General features: G+C 47.3%; 1 protein-coding gene across 1 annotated transcript in view; it reads right to left on the bottom strand.

The window, feature by feature from the left end:
• Positions 1-81: 81 nt before the first annotated feature.
• Positions 82-15,850, bottom strand: part of LOC147623846 (myosin-1-like) — a 41,116-nt gene continuing 25,347 nt past the window's right edge. The window contains 12 exon segments of the mRNA XM_086820484.1: positions 82-1,405; positions 1,518-1,723; positions 2,138-2,284; positions 2,380-2,509; positions 2,654-2,792; positions 2,992-3,197; positions 3,403-3,603; positions 3,705-3,863; positions 4,015-4,092; positions 4,355-4,444; positions 4,570-4,722; positions 4,831-4,949. Coding sequence (XP_086676610.1) covers positions 641-1,405; positions 1,518-1,723; positions 2,138-2,284; positions 2,380-2,509; positions 2,654-2,792; positions 2,992-3,197; positions 3,403-3,603; positions 3,705-3,863; positions 4,015-4,092; positions 4,355-4,444; positions 4,570-4,722; positions 4,831-4,949 — 2,393 coding nt within the window. The 3' untranslated portion in view covers positions 82-640.

The following is a 15,850-nucleotide window of genomic DNA, read 5'->3' as shown; positions in this document are numbered from 1 at the left end:
AGTCAAGAGCAACCTCTCCTTGGAAACAAGGTTCGGGGCCGCAAAGAAGCGGGGGGGGGGGGGGGGGGGGGGGGGGGGGGATTTTTGAAAACGGTGTAACTTCTCCTTATTAATGGACTAAAAGAAGTGATAATTAATCATTCAAGACAAGGCTACACTCATCCTGTATTAAAGATGTACAGGGAGTCGGAACTGGCATGAGGAATATGCTGGCTCTGGCAATGCACGCCCACAAATGCAACCCTCAACAAATGACCCTAGCACTTACATACCAGAGGCCAGCAATCAAAAGGCGTGCTCTATACATGGAGAGCTCTTGAAAGCCTCAAAGCCTGTGAACTGACATGGAGAGCTCTTGAAAGCCTCAAAGCCTGGGAACTGTGAGCCAGAACTCCCACCAACAAGAGCTTTCTACAGTTCCAAATCAGCCAGTTTTGGCTGGACAAGCTTGCCTTGATACTACACTTATTGATTGCCGTGCCACCTTCTCTCTCAACTTGCAGGGCCATAAGGTACAAGAGCGGCCAATCAATCTACTGTAACAAGGATATAAGATTACAACAGGACCTTAGCAAGGAGAGCCCAAGCAGCCAGAAAATTTGCCGGCCCGGTAAAAAATTGTGGAACAACCTCTGTACGATCAAGCTTTCTTGCCCCACCAGTTCTTCCTCAACTTCTGTGCAGAGTCTGGATTTCCCAGCTTTTGAAGGATAGCCTTGGTCTCCCGGAGCCTACCTTTGAAATCCTTCTTCCAAATATCAAAGCGCTGTTTGAGCTTTCTGAGCTCATCATCGGGATTTAGGCTGGCCTCTGTTTGACCGGATTTCACTTCTACTAAAAAATTCGAATCATCATTGAAAACCTGTCTACGGTGCTCAAACTCTTTCACCAAGTGGCTCACAACCGACCTACCAGCATCCAGATCTCCTCTTGCCATGGAGAGGTCCATGGAGTGGTTTGGTGGCTTGTGAGGAGTCAAAATGTGGTCGGGTGTTTTAGTTCCCACTGAAGTATTGTCGTCCCAATCAAAGTCATCGTCTTCCGGTGGAAGCATGTGCCGTGTAGCACGCTGCTTGGCAACACTGCTTTTAAATGAAAATGTGTCATCATACTTCAAAGCTTGATTTGAAAGCTCTTCAGATGCAAGACTTTTCTTGGCAGCAGCAAGGCTGAGCTGAAGTGATGACATTTGCTTCTGCCACATTTCCTCCATGGAGGACATTTTGGCCTCGTACTCTGACCACCTGGCCTCATAGTGATTGAGCCTCTGCCGCAGAATTGCATTATCCTCCTCTTTTTCTCGCAGAGCTGCCTCAGCAATCAACACACGGCTTTGCAGCTCAGCTAGAAATGAAGGCGAGACTCTGATGGTGATCACCTCAGCTTCCATCTCCACCTCTGGCACCTACAATGAGAGCAGCATACATGATGGTATCACTGACATAGTTATACACTTAAAGAGAAAAGACTCAGAGAAGGTATACAATTCACCGAATGGATTGATCCCCCCTAAATACCTCTGATTTTGGAAGCTGTATATCCTCTGGAGTTTGGTGATCAGAATCCTCCAGTTCAGGAATTAATTTGTCCTGAGAGGCACCATCAGTTCCTGAAACTCCGCTGTCTTCGTACACGGGCTTTGATTCAAGAGCCTCTCGTCTTTCCTCTTCGAGCTTCCTTTGTAGAGCTAAAACCTTCCTTCTAGCCAACCAACCTCTAGCCACTGTATTTTCATAGCACGGTTGATCTTAAAACCTTCGTTCAAAAGAATGCCCAGAATAATATTGTAAATTTAATTTAAAAAAACACACAAGCAATTTCCGGCAATACAAAGAGACCCACTAGCTTAGGGACCCACTCGTATGGAATAAACCCTACCAAAAAAGGGAGATAGATCAGCCTGCTGCTACTAAAGACAGTCAGGGAATGGACGAGGGAGATCCCCCACCCATGAGAAACAGGCAGGTGAGATCTCCCATTTTCACACATGGGTTATGTCAGTAAAGACCTTAAGTCTCTGCTAAAGAGTCGAAAGAAAACTGAATCACAGCATCACAGACTGCATAGATGTTTCCAGAAGGTTCACACCGCAGAATCCTTTTACTATCGAAACCATTTTACATATTGCACCCCTTACCTGACTGAATCAAGATCACACTCTCTTTCTTTTTAAGGTATGCTTTCTGTTGTGCTCTACATCGTACATATTTCTGTATTTGAACAGCTGCTCGGTGTTTTTTGAACAACTCCTCAAACGCTCTTCTAACTCTCCTGGCTCTAGCCACTGCAAAAAACATCCAGGCCATGGAGATAAGCAATTTTCAGGTACATTTGCTACAAACATAATTGTGAAACCAAAACTTAACCCATCAAGCTTACAAGACTGTAGCAGAATTGCTGCTCTTTTGAGCTTCTTGAAGCGGCATCGAGTTTTGTAGCCTCTATACATCTTTTGAAAGCAGATAATTCCATGAAGGGTTTGCAATCGACAGTCCTCCAATCTGCCTATCTGCAAGCAACCTCAAACCTCAGTAAGGTAATTCTACTGTGCCACAGAATCGCATGGACGCTTGTGCAAGTCACATTACCAGAATACTGTGTTGTACCTTTTCTGTAAGTATATTTCTAGGGTTATAAAGAGTGAATAATTCACCTGTCCCGCCCGAAAGAACAGCTTTGTATAACCCACTTGATACATATCAGGAGGTACCCTGAACTGATGCAGGATTGCAACACATGTACTGAGTATATCTTGTCGAGATGCAGTGTTCAATGGAAGGAGGAAACCATATCTGGACAAGCCAACTACATATCATGAGCATGGTCCACACCAAAGAAAAAACCTGAACGATGGACATGTGGGGAGAGACCGGGAACGATGGACATGTGGGGAGAGACCGGGAACGGTGAGGTAAAGGAACATATGGCTAGCAGAGTGGCATGTGATCAGAATTCATATATATCTGAATGTAGGGCCGGTAGATCATGCACCTGCTTGCAAAAATTTGATGAGTTACTCGTGTAGGATATCCAGATCTTGAAATCCTTACTACCTCAAGAACACCACAGCACCGTAGTTGTTGCAAAACCAAGTCTTCCTGAAAAACATTTGGCTGTTGCAATGTGTTTGGCTTGATGCAGCGTATAAAATGAGGTTGTGTGTTCTCCAACCGCTGCATCAATCTAGAGAGCTGCCCCTGAAGCAGGCACAACATACACTGGTCAACAACCAACTCGTAATTTTACAAATCAAAAGTGGATACATCAAATGCCTTGTTACCCCATTGACTACCCTGCTTGCATTCGGAACAACCTGATCTAAGACTTTGTGCTAATACAACCCAACTGTCCAACTAATTACTAATTGCATGTTAATAAATACAGAACTAGGGCCACACAGACCTTGAACTTTGTTGCCACACTTTGCTTCTGAGACTCTGCCCCACTTCTTCGCAATGGACTGATAAGCTTCTGAAGACCTTGCTCAATATTAGCAGCAAAAAGCTGTGGCAGGTATGCCTCACATGAAGACAGCAACTGCAACAGGTCTGAGTGCAAGAGGTCCCTATTTTTTTCTAGAAACCCAAGCGTATCATAGGTAACCTGCTCTCCAGAATTGCATATTTAGCACGCACATTTACAAAGGCTGCAGAACAAACTCAAAAAACCCATTACGGGCCAGCATGGATTCAACTTGTCCATACCTCTCCAGCATAATGTCTAACACGAAACCCTCTGCTCCTTTCTCCCTTGAAGCAAATATTAAGAGCCAAGTGCTCTTTAAGCTTGTCCGCCAGTGTATAATCTGTGCCTTTTGGAAAGGTGCACTCCTCGTCCAGTAGAGAAATCAGGCCAAGTGGCCGCTGCAATGTCATGGTTGTGATGGCATACATTTAGGAGCATTTCATACTTTTGCAGTCTGACTTTCATCTAAAACATAGTTATGTTTAGGTGGAAAACAATGAAATTGACAAGGCCTATTAGATGCTGCACAGATAGTTCAAATTGTCCGACCTTCTCAATGAGTTCGAGGCAGTCCTGATTATCCTCAAATTCGACCTGTGTCCAGTCAATCCCTTCAGAAATATATTCCTGTTTAAAAAAGCACAATGACACCATAAAATGTCAGCAGCGAAAAAAAGGGGTCGAGGTTGGGATTGGTTTTTATTTTCTTTTTCTTCATTTCTTGGGTTTGGGGGGGAGGGGGGGGGGTGGTGGGGGTGGGAGGTGAGTTTCTAGGGTGGAGATTTGAGGTGCCTGATTGCACAGTGGTTCCGGACATTTTTCTAAAACCATCCTTAGTCATGCCATGCCATGCAAAGTATTCAAAGAGAACAAGGGTAAAAACCGAAACCTCTTGTTCGAGTTTGAACAGGTGCCGATTAAAGTACTGCTGCAGTCTCTCATTAGCATAGTTGATACACAGCTGTTCGAAACTGTTTTTCTGAGAGAACCACAACAAACATGGTGGTAAATTGTTGAAAGTCAAACCGTTTACTTGGAAAATTTATGTAAAATATGAAAATAAAATCGACATTGTACTAGGACTCAATCTAAACATTGCTTTACCACAAATGATTCAAATCCATAAATATCCAAAATAGTGATTGATTTGCCAGTGTGACGCTTTCCGACTTCCAATGACTTGTTAACACGATCAACCAGCCAATCAAACAAACCAGCATAGATAGCTTTTGCCAATGCATCCCTTGAATCAACTGCCTGGACCAAGAAAGTGATAAAGCTGCAGGTATTAGCTTTATATGACCCCTTATGGCCATGGAAAAAACAGACAGAAATGTTAGTGCAATGTGTTGTCGCACACCCTACCTGGGAAGAGGTCAGTTTTTGAACTATGTTCTCATGTCCTGCCCGAATTTTTCGAGTGCAAAGCACATCCATAAGATCATGCTTGCTACATTTTAGCAGCTTTGCTGCATGTAAAACAGCTGTTCACACACCCAAAAAAAAAAAACCATAAAAAGCCTTCTGAGTGAAAATTACACAAGGTATGCTCGATTCTACCAAATGCACATCAGATGCAAAGAGGGAACAACCAAGCTATGGAAAAAATTTAACAAGACAGCTAACAACAATCATGCCAAAATTTTGATAATGATAATAATGTCCACAATACACCCAAATTATAGCTTTTTCTCAAGGGTTACAAAAGAGAGCATGCAAGGCCTATAGATGCTCCGCGCTTTTTGATCCGGCTCAATCTCCTCTTTCCAATGGTGTCCTTGGCTCATGGTCAACTTAGTTTGACTTTTTGTTTTTTCTTGCTTTTTGTCCAAAACTGGTGCTTTTTCTTGAGCCAATTTCATGATCCCTGTTGCATGCCTTCTACCACCTGTCTAGTGTCCGCAGGCAAGGGTTCCATCATGTGAAATAGAGCTCGAGGGCCAAATAGTTCCAATAGGCGCTTGGCAACCAAACCAATGTTGTCAGCCAACTTCAATGGACACAAAAACCACAAAATCACCAACGACCTGAGGTAAACCTTTGCAAAAGTCTAACCGACTTTATCTGTTTCCACACTAAGCCTTTAAATGAGCCTGGCTAGCACCCTAAACCTAATGTTTATCTGCTGCAAATCAGGGGTTAAGCATAAACTTGATGACAGGATTCTAACCTTTGGCCCTAGATGACTCTCATCTTCCCCTGTCTCCATATATGGTCGGACTCCCATAATTGTCCATTCTTTCCTTCCTGGGGCAACCTTTTAATTGAAAACCTTGCCTTAGGTCTCTGAATCCACTCTAAATCTGATGTAGAGATCTGTGCATTTGTTCCACTTTGTCCACTTGCCTTCTTGCACGGTCCCTGAACACAAACATGAATCCTTCTTGAAACTGAACATGGTATCCTTGGCTCCACCCCTTGGATGAACTTCATCCCTTGGGGTGCTCCATGAAAGCTTCTTGAGCAACCCCAATTGGCTAGTAGTACCAACTCTCATGAAACCCTCCCCTTGGATTTGGACTGATACCAACCAGCTTCTGGAGAGAAACACATGCTATGTTTCTCTCCTTGGACTTCTGCAATTCTTCTGGGGCACTAAATGGTTGTGCGGATTTCTGCATATTAATGCATAACCCTGAAGAAAGACCAAAAGTATCCCAAACCGCCATAGCCTTCTGAACATTCTCTTTGAGCCTAAAGGAACATGAAAGAATCATCTGCCAATGCCTAGCCCACCATCTGCTCTCCGCTTGAAGTGTAAGCCCTACAACTTCACTGTCCTCCGCTAGCTATCTAGTGGAGATAAGATTGGATGTGTAACAATTGCAAACAAGAGACGACTAAGTGGGCATCCCTACCTAACCGATCTCATCAAATGAATGGACTCTGTCACCCCACCATTAACCATAAGTCTAGCCACTGCATATTGGCTAATAGTATAAATCAAAGAAGACATGCGAGGGCCAAATCCCATAGCCAGCAACTAATGTAATCAAAAGCCTTTTCAATATCCAGTCGAATCATAACCACCTCTTGCCTCAAAGCCCTTGCATAATCATTTCCAATTTGTATATTCAGTATATTATGCAAAATATTCTGACCTTTAATAAATCCATATTACCTTGGATGAATCAAAGTAGGATGAAATTGCTACAACTTGTTGGCCAAGACCTTTGCAAATATCTTATACATGGCCCCCATCAATGTGATTGGTCTCCATTGACGTAGATTAACTGGGGATAGAACTTTAGACAATAAACGTACAAGCCCAATCTTCCAACTCGCAGACATGATACCTGTATTCCAAACCTCCTTAAAAATAGAAGTGACAGGGGCCTTCAACTCATCAACATACTTCGTAGAAAAACTCATCGGAGAGCCCATCTCATCTTGGACTTTTCCCTTTAAGCAAATGCTTCAACACAGCTTCCACCTCATCCTCAAAAATATCTCTTTCCAATTCATTTGCGGAAACATCTAATACCTAGTGAGACAAACCAAGTGAAACAAAGACTCTCTAGCTGCAATGACATCATGAGATATGACCTCCTACTACGGACCCAACAAATGGCGATAAAGGTCCACACACACATCTAGAACACAAGCAGGATCAGTAATCAATACTCCTTGTCTATCTTGCATCGTAACAATATTCTCACATGCATGCTTTTGCTACAAACGAGCAAAGAACGTATGTGACTGACAATAAGAATCTAGTAGGCCATCCATTCGAGCCATAAGCTTATATCTCACATATTGATTCTCGTGCAATGCTACAACCTGATGGGACAACGAATCAATAGCTATCTCAATGTCAGAGCAAGAATTGTCCTCTTGAACCACCTAGTTCAAATCAACCAACAACGATTCTAGGTTCCCCAACTTCTCCCTAAAATATGATGCATTATGAATCCCATACTGGCAAGCAAGCTTTTGAATATTGAACATACAACACTCCTAAGCTGACACCCCAACAGAGATTACATGGTCTCGAAAGTTTTGGAACACCTACAACAAAAATTGATGGAAAACAGTATGCTCCAAGAAAGTCTGGTTAACCTTAAGAGGAACCTTTCCCAATAATGGCCTATAAGCATCCATAGAATGGCTATGCATCTCCAATACAAAAGGGAAATGATCTAACAAAATATGATTATATTCCACCTGCATGAACAATATCTCTGGCAAAAACAAATCTTGCTGACAAATATACATTCGGTCCAGCAAGCTCTTGTACCCACATACTGTTGAGAGGCATATTTAAATCCTCTCTCATGCGGATGTAGCCATGACCACATATCTTGTTTCAAAACTTCATTGGCAAACACATTCCAGCTAATAAGCTTCTCCGACCCATCCATAATAGAGTGAGGTGTAGAAGCATGCTCCCACAATTCACATACATTAAAATCGCCCAACACAAAGCTAGTCTTAGCGTTGCACAAACACAATAAATCATCCCATAACTGACGACGTTGTGCAACATCATTACGCACATACAATCCCACAAGCCGTAATGTTTTATCCATGAACTCCACTTCCACAACAATGAACCGCCCTCGGACATCTTGCATAACCAATGATGGCTTAAACAGAGATTTCACTGCAATCATGACCCTTGATTGTGTAGTGGGGTGCCTACTATAAAACACACGAAATTCCTTGTAATCATACACTTGTCTAGCCATGCAATGTTGTTTATACTCCACAACACAAAATATATTCCATTGACCTTGAAACACAGTATCCTACATGCGATAATTCTTGGACGGTGAACACACACCTTTTACATTCCAAAGAGCTATCTTCATAATCCATCAAAAAAACAGAAAGCCAATCAATAAGAGGTACCACCATCAACCTCTCGTTTCTTTAAATATTGCATAGGATCCTCGATGCCTTCTCTCTCCATCTGTTCCCATACTCTTCGCAACAAAACATCCACCCATTCACTAGGTGATGTACCTTGTCTCCACTTGACATCTGGATACTTCTTGTCCCAGGCTGAGACCATAGCCCCTTTTCTATCAAATAGAAGAGAAAATTTTACCTCATTTTCTTTCGTAACTCGAGGTCTCATTATACTGTGAGTGTGACACCTTGCCTTGGTTATCTTTCTCTCGAGTCCATCTTGTGGCACCAAGACAAAATGATGAAGATGCACCATGACCCCAACACCCACATTTTGATTACCACTAGAAGTAGCTATCTTTGGCAAGCGCCTCTCTTCGCCACCCTAAGCCAAGGTCTATCTTCTATATCTGCCAAAACTTGTTTACCTTTATCTACCACTCTCTCACTTTGTTTTGCTACTTGTTTGCCCTTCTCTAGCTTCAAACCAGATGGCAAAAAAAGAGCTAATGTATCCTTATGAGTCGGACCCTGGGACACATTCGGTTGTGGCTGAGCATTCACCTCCTCTGGACACTCTGAAGAAATGAAGTGACCCATCTTCCCACAGTGGAAGCAATGGCCTGCAAACGATCCCCACTTTAATTAGAAATACAAAGCATCCATGTATAACCTCAATTGTCAAGGTCAGGGCTTCCCAGTATCCCACAGTATGCAAACACTGTTTTTATTCTTTGACGACATTCTGTGCTCCACAACTGACGACATTCTGCGCTCCATCAACACCTCCCCAATGGTACGCATGGCCAACGGTAACAATTCCCACATAGTTGATGGAAAGTCTACAACCTCAACCCAAATAGGGCATGCTTGGCGCAACATATCTCTATACTCTACCATAGGGCGTGTAACTCACGGTGCCGCCCAGGGGACTAGGGCCTTTGACACACTTGTTGATACCAATGTAACTCGCGGCAGTGAGTGCCCGGGGGGACTAGGACCTTTGACACACTTGTTGATACCAATATGTAACTCGCGGCAGTGAGTGCCCGGGAGACTAGGGCCTTTGACACATTTGTTGATACCATCAATGCATATTAAAACATTTAAACATGGCCACAGCCTTAACACATATCCATCATCACTTTGCATAAAACATAAAAGCTGGACAAAACATCCACAAATGCTGAAAATGGAGCTTGCACGTGTGACACCGCATAGAGGCCGGAATGGGCCGACCCCCCCCCCTTGGAGTATTTTATTACCCAAGGAGAATAATATCATGTACAAGCTTTAAGGGCCTTACTCTCCCCACGGGAGATTCCGGATTATCCATATACAAATGCCATAACACAGCCCAACACGAGGCAACCAAGCCGGAACATAGGCTGTAGAAATGCCGAGCCAACAACATAATCTATATACCTCCGTGTGGGTACTGATTCTTCTCCAAAAACCACGGGTCTTCATGCAATAGAGCTGGTACAACAAGTACAACTCTCCATTCAGTCGGTACAGCAAGTACAATGGCTGGTACAGTCGGTACTATGGCTAGTATAGCAAGTATAATGGCTGGTACAATCGGTACGTTGGCTGGTACAACATGTACAACAAGTACAAAAGCTGGTACAGTCGGTACAAGGATTGGTACAACAAGTACAATGGCTAGAAATCATAATAAATGATTAAATACCCTTGCCTTCAGTATTTCTTCGTGATGGAAGCCTCCAAAACAGTCCCCAACAGCCGGTATTCTTCATGGGCAGCCTTCAAGAGAGAGAGAAAGAGAGTAACCATCATTAGGGCAGCCTGTAACGGTGGTAGAGGCTAGTGTGCAACAAGAGAGCCTCCATTAATGAAGAGAGAGGGCTCCAATTTATAGATTTGGGCCTCCCATGAGCTAAAATGGCAAGAGAAGGCTACAATGACAAGTGGAGAGCCACACAATAGCTGAAGTGACAAGTGTGAGGCCACTTGTCTCACTTTGATCCACTTTCTAACAAGTGTCAGGCCACTTGTCTCACTTTGGTCCACTTTCTTGCCACATGTCCCAATCTAAGAGATGGGTCCTTCCATAAACTTTATCTCTAAAAATATCCCAACTGGTAGACATTCTATCATAGGCACTTTGCCAACTCTTGGTATCTGCTCAATTCCAGATGTAATGACGCGAACAGAATTTCCATCGGAGTTGGGCCAAAAATAGCAACTCTCCTAAATTTTAGGAGTGTGGTCCTTTGTATTATAGGATAATCCCCCATTCCCAAAGCTTGTACTTTCCAAATATTTAGATATCCTGGAGTCCACTAGACCCCTTTCTTTCTTTTTTTCGAGAAAAGATCCTTTCATTAGTTATATAAAAAACGCCCGTAGGGCTACAAAAGATCTCGCCTGCTCATAAGAGAGACAGAGCAGTGAATACAGCATGGCAACCCGGGAGACTCTCCCTAGGTGCTGCAAAATACAAGCATCAGTACAAAGAACTGAGAGGCTAAATCATACAATAGGGGGGGGGGGAAGAGCCAAACAGGTGGCCTGTAGTGCCAACGGGGGGATCCCGTGTGTAAGGTGTAGAAAGGGCCACAGCGCCAAGTGGTGTGAAAGGCCTGGCGCCGTAAGATCGCCTCATCCGAGTCTCCCCGGATGCGGTCGTACTGTCCTCGCAGGGTGTGGATCAACTCCTGCCAAATCCCCCGTACAGTCTCTGCTGGTGGCTCCAATCTCCCCTCAAAGGCCGTAAAGCACCGGGCCCTCCAGGTGAACCAGATGATGAGGCTACTGAGGAGCTCCCATCGTAAATCCCTCTCCTGTGTCCAGCTGGCAGACGAGAAATCCGGTGCCGGAACCAGGCGAGGCTGGCCCCTAATAAATCTGATGGCCTGACTGCCCTGCTCCATCTCATAGCCCATAGCAGGCCCTGACGAAGTCGACCAAGCAGCGGCACCCCACGTAAACATACCCTCTGGAGAGAGGGGGGCAAGAATACACAGCATCCGCAGCCAAATCTGCTGCGCCTGAGGGCAATCCCAAAGGCAATGTCTCTGTGTCTCCATAGGGTGGCCGCATCGGACGCAGGCCGCCCGAAGACCGCTGTAAACAAGCCAAGTACCAACTGCTGAGCCCCTGTGGGCGACCAGCCACCCACTGAAAAGTCGAGATCCTGCGGGCCTGTCGACTAGCCCAGAGCCGAGCCCAAAAATCCTCCAGGAACTCCTGTGAGAGTCCCTGTAGTCGCCAATGCCCCGCTGCCGCTGGAGAGACCGTCCTCCTCGCCGTCAAAATATGTCGCCCCAGCCGAACAGTATACTGGAAAAAGGTGAGCTCTCTGTGGCCTCAAGGGGATGCATAAGGATCATGCCACTCGTACTCCCCGGGCTCCCACTGTAGCCGGGCCAAGGGGCGCGTTGCATATGCCCATATGCGCCAATCCAAGAGCACATCAACAGGGTCGGGATCAATATGCCACTTCCGAGAAGCGGCGGCCACTACCCGAATCCTCTGCAAGGTGCACTCTGCAACCAAAGGCGACTCCACCTCCACTCTCTGGAGTCTGCCCTCATCCTGAATCTCATAGTAGAGGCAACTGCCATCCTCAGTGCAAGCTCTGACAGCAATCAGGATCTCCAACTGTGTAAAGGCTCCCATCCACCGTGGGGCCACTGTATCGAGAGGCATGAACCACTCCTCTATGAGTGCCTCCTGAATATCATCCCTCATAATCAACCCCCCTCTGAAGTGACTCAGCCTCTCCACCTGGATCTCCTCTGGTAGACTGCAGAAGGCCTGCCAGTCTCCAAAACTACGAGCTGGGCCTGCCGCTAAAGGCCCCCAGGCTAGCCGAGGCCGAGAACCCAGCATATGACCCTGCTCTGTGCGAACCACTGGGCTCCAGATGAGCGGCTGTCTCGCCCGCTCCTCAACACAAGAAGGAGGTCGTTGAGAGAGCCCCGGTCTCAGCAGCTCCCAAGCTCTCAGGATACTCAAAGCAAATCTGTCCTCCCATCCTCTACTAAGGCCTGTCCTCCTCATCTCTATAAAGATCCAGCGAATCTCTGGTGCCCAAGTGCCCCCTGCTAGGGGCGCCCGAGCCTGCAGCCGCTGTAAGAGGAGCTCTTTCCAAGGCTCAGCGCCTGGAAGCAACCCCCAAACGATAAGCTTCCCCCATAAAGCTCTACTCTGATCGACTGGATCTATAATGCCCAAACCTCCCTGAGCCAGCGGAAGTGTAATAACTGCCCATGCAACCTTTGCCCGAGCTTGCTAACCGTCCCGCCCAGACCATAGAAAGTTCCTGATCAGCCTCTGTACCTGGCTGATGCAAGAGCTCGAGAAGATCCAACAAGACGTAATGTACCACATGGTCGCTAACAGCACCTGATTTGCCACCACCACCCTCCCAGCCAAGGATAGTCGAGCTGTACTCCAATACAAAAGCTTCTTCCGAATGCTCAGAAGAAGCGGGGCAATCTGCTGCTCAGGTGACAAATCTAGGCCAATCTGGCATCCCAAATACCGCACTACTGTGCCTGGAGGAATCCATCTAAAACCGGGGTCCGGGCTCCATGCCGGAGTGGGAGCACTACTGATCCAAAAGGCCACTGTCTTGCGCCAATTGATCAATGCTCCCGAAGCTGCACTAAAAACCTGGAGCGACTGCTCTGCCCGAAGAAGATTGGCCTCTTGGCCATGCAAAAATAAGCCCGTGTCGTCTGCAAACTCAGCATCAAGTAGGTCCTCCCCCCGGACTGGGAGCTGAAGTCCTCTCAAACCGACCTCCTCTGCTGTCAAATACATGCTCATAGCCTCCGCAAAGAAGAGAAAAAGAAAAGGGGCGAGGGGACACCCCTGACGGACTGATCTGGTCAGCTCAAAACTCGGCCCCCGTCCTCCTGCACTCAGCACCTTGCTGCGAGCTGTGGAATACACAGCCGCCACCCCTCTGATCCATCCTGGCTCAAAGCCCAGGCGAAGCATAGTGCCCTCTAAGAAACCCCAATCAACTCTATCGTATGCCTTCTCAAAATCGAGAAGCATCACGACCAAGTCCTCGCCAAGAAATCTAGCTCGGGCCGTCGCCTCCCATAAAGTAAAGATGTTGTCAAGGATACTGCGCTCCTTGACAAATCCTGTCTGAGTAGCATGAATCAACTCCCCCAGGAACGGCTGGATCCTCAAACTCAAGGCCTTTGCTAAGACCTTGTAGACAGTATTGAGGATCGTAATAGGCCTCCAATGCCTGATATCATCTGATACTCCCTCCCCCTTGGGGATAAGATAGATCAAGCCCTCTGAAAAGCTCTGCGGCATCACCCCAGTGTCCAAAACATGCTGAAAGCCCCTGCGGAGGCCTGGCCCCAAAAGGTCCCAATAGCGCATAAAAAAGGCCGGCGTCAGTCCGTCCTCCCCTGGGCAACTATGTCGCGGCAGGACCCTCAAGGCCTCGGCAAGCTCAATCTCTGACAGAGGTGCACCTAGAACTGTACGCATACGGTCTGTGACCCTCCTCTGCACATGGGCCCACACAATCTGTCTGCAAACATCTCGATCCTCAGTGGCAGGTTCCACTGAAAGCAGGTCTCCATAGAATGCAGTGGCAATGGCTCTGATCTCCCCGAGCTCAGTAGCTACCGATCCATCCGGTCTACCAAGCTGGCGGACTCCTGCTCGCGCATGACGAGGCCCAGTGATCTCAAAAAACTCTCCAGTCACTATATCGCCAAGCTGCGTCCACTGAGAGGCCTGACGACGATAGTAAAACTCATGTCTCTGCTCCTCTATCTCTCGAACCTCCTGGCGTGCCTGGCTCAGCTGGGATGCCACCCACTCACATGCAGGCCCTGGCTCAGCTGGGATGCCACCCACTCACATGCAGGCTGTTGCTCCTGAAGGCGCTGTAGCGAAGCAAGGCTGGGTCTCAGCCGATGCTCCCGCTCGCGAATCTCTCCCAACCGTGTCAAAGCTCCAGCATGCAAAAAAGAGCTAAGATCGATGAGTCCCTGGGCACACTGGCCCGCTGCATCCTGGTCAGAGCACTGACTATCCTGCCAGATCCTCTCAATGTCCTCAGCGAGACTGGGATCTGTAAGTACCCTCTCTGGGATCCTCAACTGCAAGCTGGGCTCCCGTGTCCTCTCCTCCAATGTCAAGATAACTGGCGCATGATCTGAAAATGAGGTGCCAGCGAGAATGCCGACGGAGCCCCCTCGCTCCCCTAACCAATCGCCCACATAAAAGCGATCAATCCGTGATAGATTAGTCCCTCCCTGCCGGCGATCCGACCGGGAGAAACTAAGACTGTCCTGAGACCAGGAGAAAGCCCCATGCTGCCATGCATCAGTGATCCTCAGTGACATGCACAACGGGTCCCAAGCTGCAAGCTCCGTGCCGTGCACTGTAACATGACTGCCTCCCACCCTATCTGCCGGGTCCTCAAGCATGTTGAAGTCTCCCCCGACACACCAATGTGCGGCCTCTGGCAATGCATCCGTAACCTGGGTCCAAAACTCTGCTCTGGCACTAGCATGATTGGGCGCATAGACGTTGAGCACGCCCAATAGCTCATCATGCATCCTCAGAATGCCATACTGTGCTCTACCAGGCACAATGATCCCTCGATCCACAATGGCCTGCCGCCATACATCTGCAACGACCATGCATACTCCTCCCTGTCCACCCAAAGGACCAAACCCTGCAGACCAAAAAGTGTCCCATCTACCAGGCATCACCGAACCATATCTCCGGATCCTGCTCTCACCCAAGTGGTGCTCCTGCATCATCAAAATATCAATGCTGCCACCAACCAGGCATCTCTGAAGCTCCTGCCTCAAGCAACCACGATAGCGTATAAAATGTGCTCCGCCAAGGCCCTGTACATTCCATGAGATGATCCTCATGGATGCCCTGCTAAGGTGGATGCTGTCTCAGCCGTACGGCGGGCCTTCGCAAGCGGCTTGGATGGAGAGTAGTCCCCATCCGAGCGGCTGCGAATCTGCCCACCCGGTGTACTGCAAGAATCACGGATCAAGCGCCAGTGGCTGTGGCCCATGGCGACTGCCTCCCGCTCTGACAGAGCAACCTCGTGTATACACACATATCCAGGGTCGCATGCTAAGTCTGCCACTATGCGAACGACCAAATGCCGAATCCCTGAGGTATCCACACTCCCGGGATCCAAGAAAAAATGAGCCAACTCCCAAAGTCGGCCTATCACATCTGTCACCTCCAGATCGCTCATGTGATGAGAAAACTCAACTGCCTGAGTCTTCAAAGTGCTGAGAGCGAGCTCTAGAGTCCACTCCCGGTCGCAAGGGCCACATAGAGGGAACGAGAAGGCCACCGCTGAGTCTAGTGCCTCCTCCCCGCAGGCCGGAGGTATCACTACATGAACTCGGATGGGTGCTGGCTCATGGGGGCCCTCTGCTCCAAAAAGCCGTGTGAAGGTATAATCAAAAGCCTCCGAGCGCTGTCTAATGCGAAGGCAACTCGGCCGACTGCGGATAGATGAAATCCGTGAAGCCCTAATCGGCATAGGTCT

The sequence above is a fragment of the Cibotium barometz genome, chromosome 26 (assembly GCF_041138505.1).
Source record: "Cibotium barometz isolate CiBa-2024 chromosome 26, ASM4113850v1, whole genome shotgun sequence".
Lineage (NCBI taxonomy): Eukaryota > Viridiplantae > Streptophyta > Polypodiopsida > Cyatheales > Cibotiaceae > Cibotium > Cibotium barometz.
The sequence above is the reverse complement of the archived record's forward strand: the minus strand, read 5'-3'. Positions and strand labels throughout refer to the sequence as shown.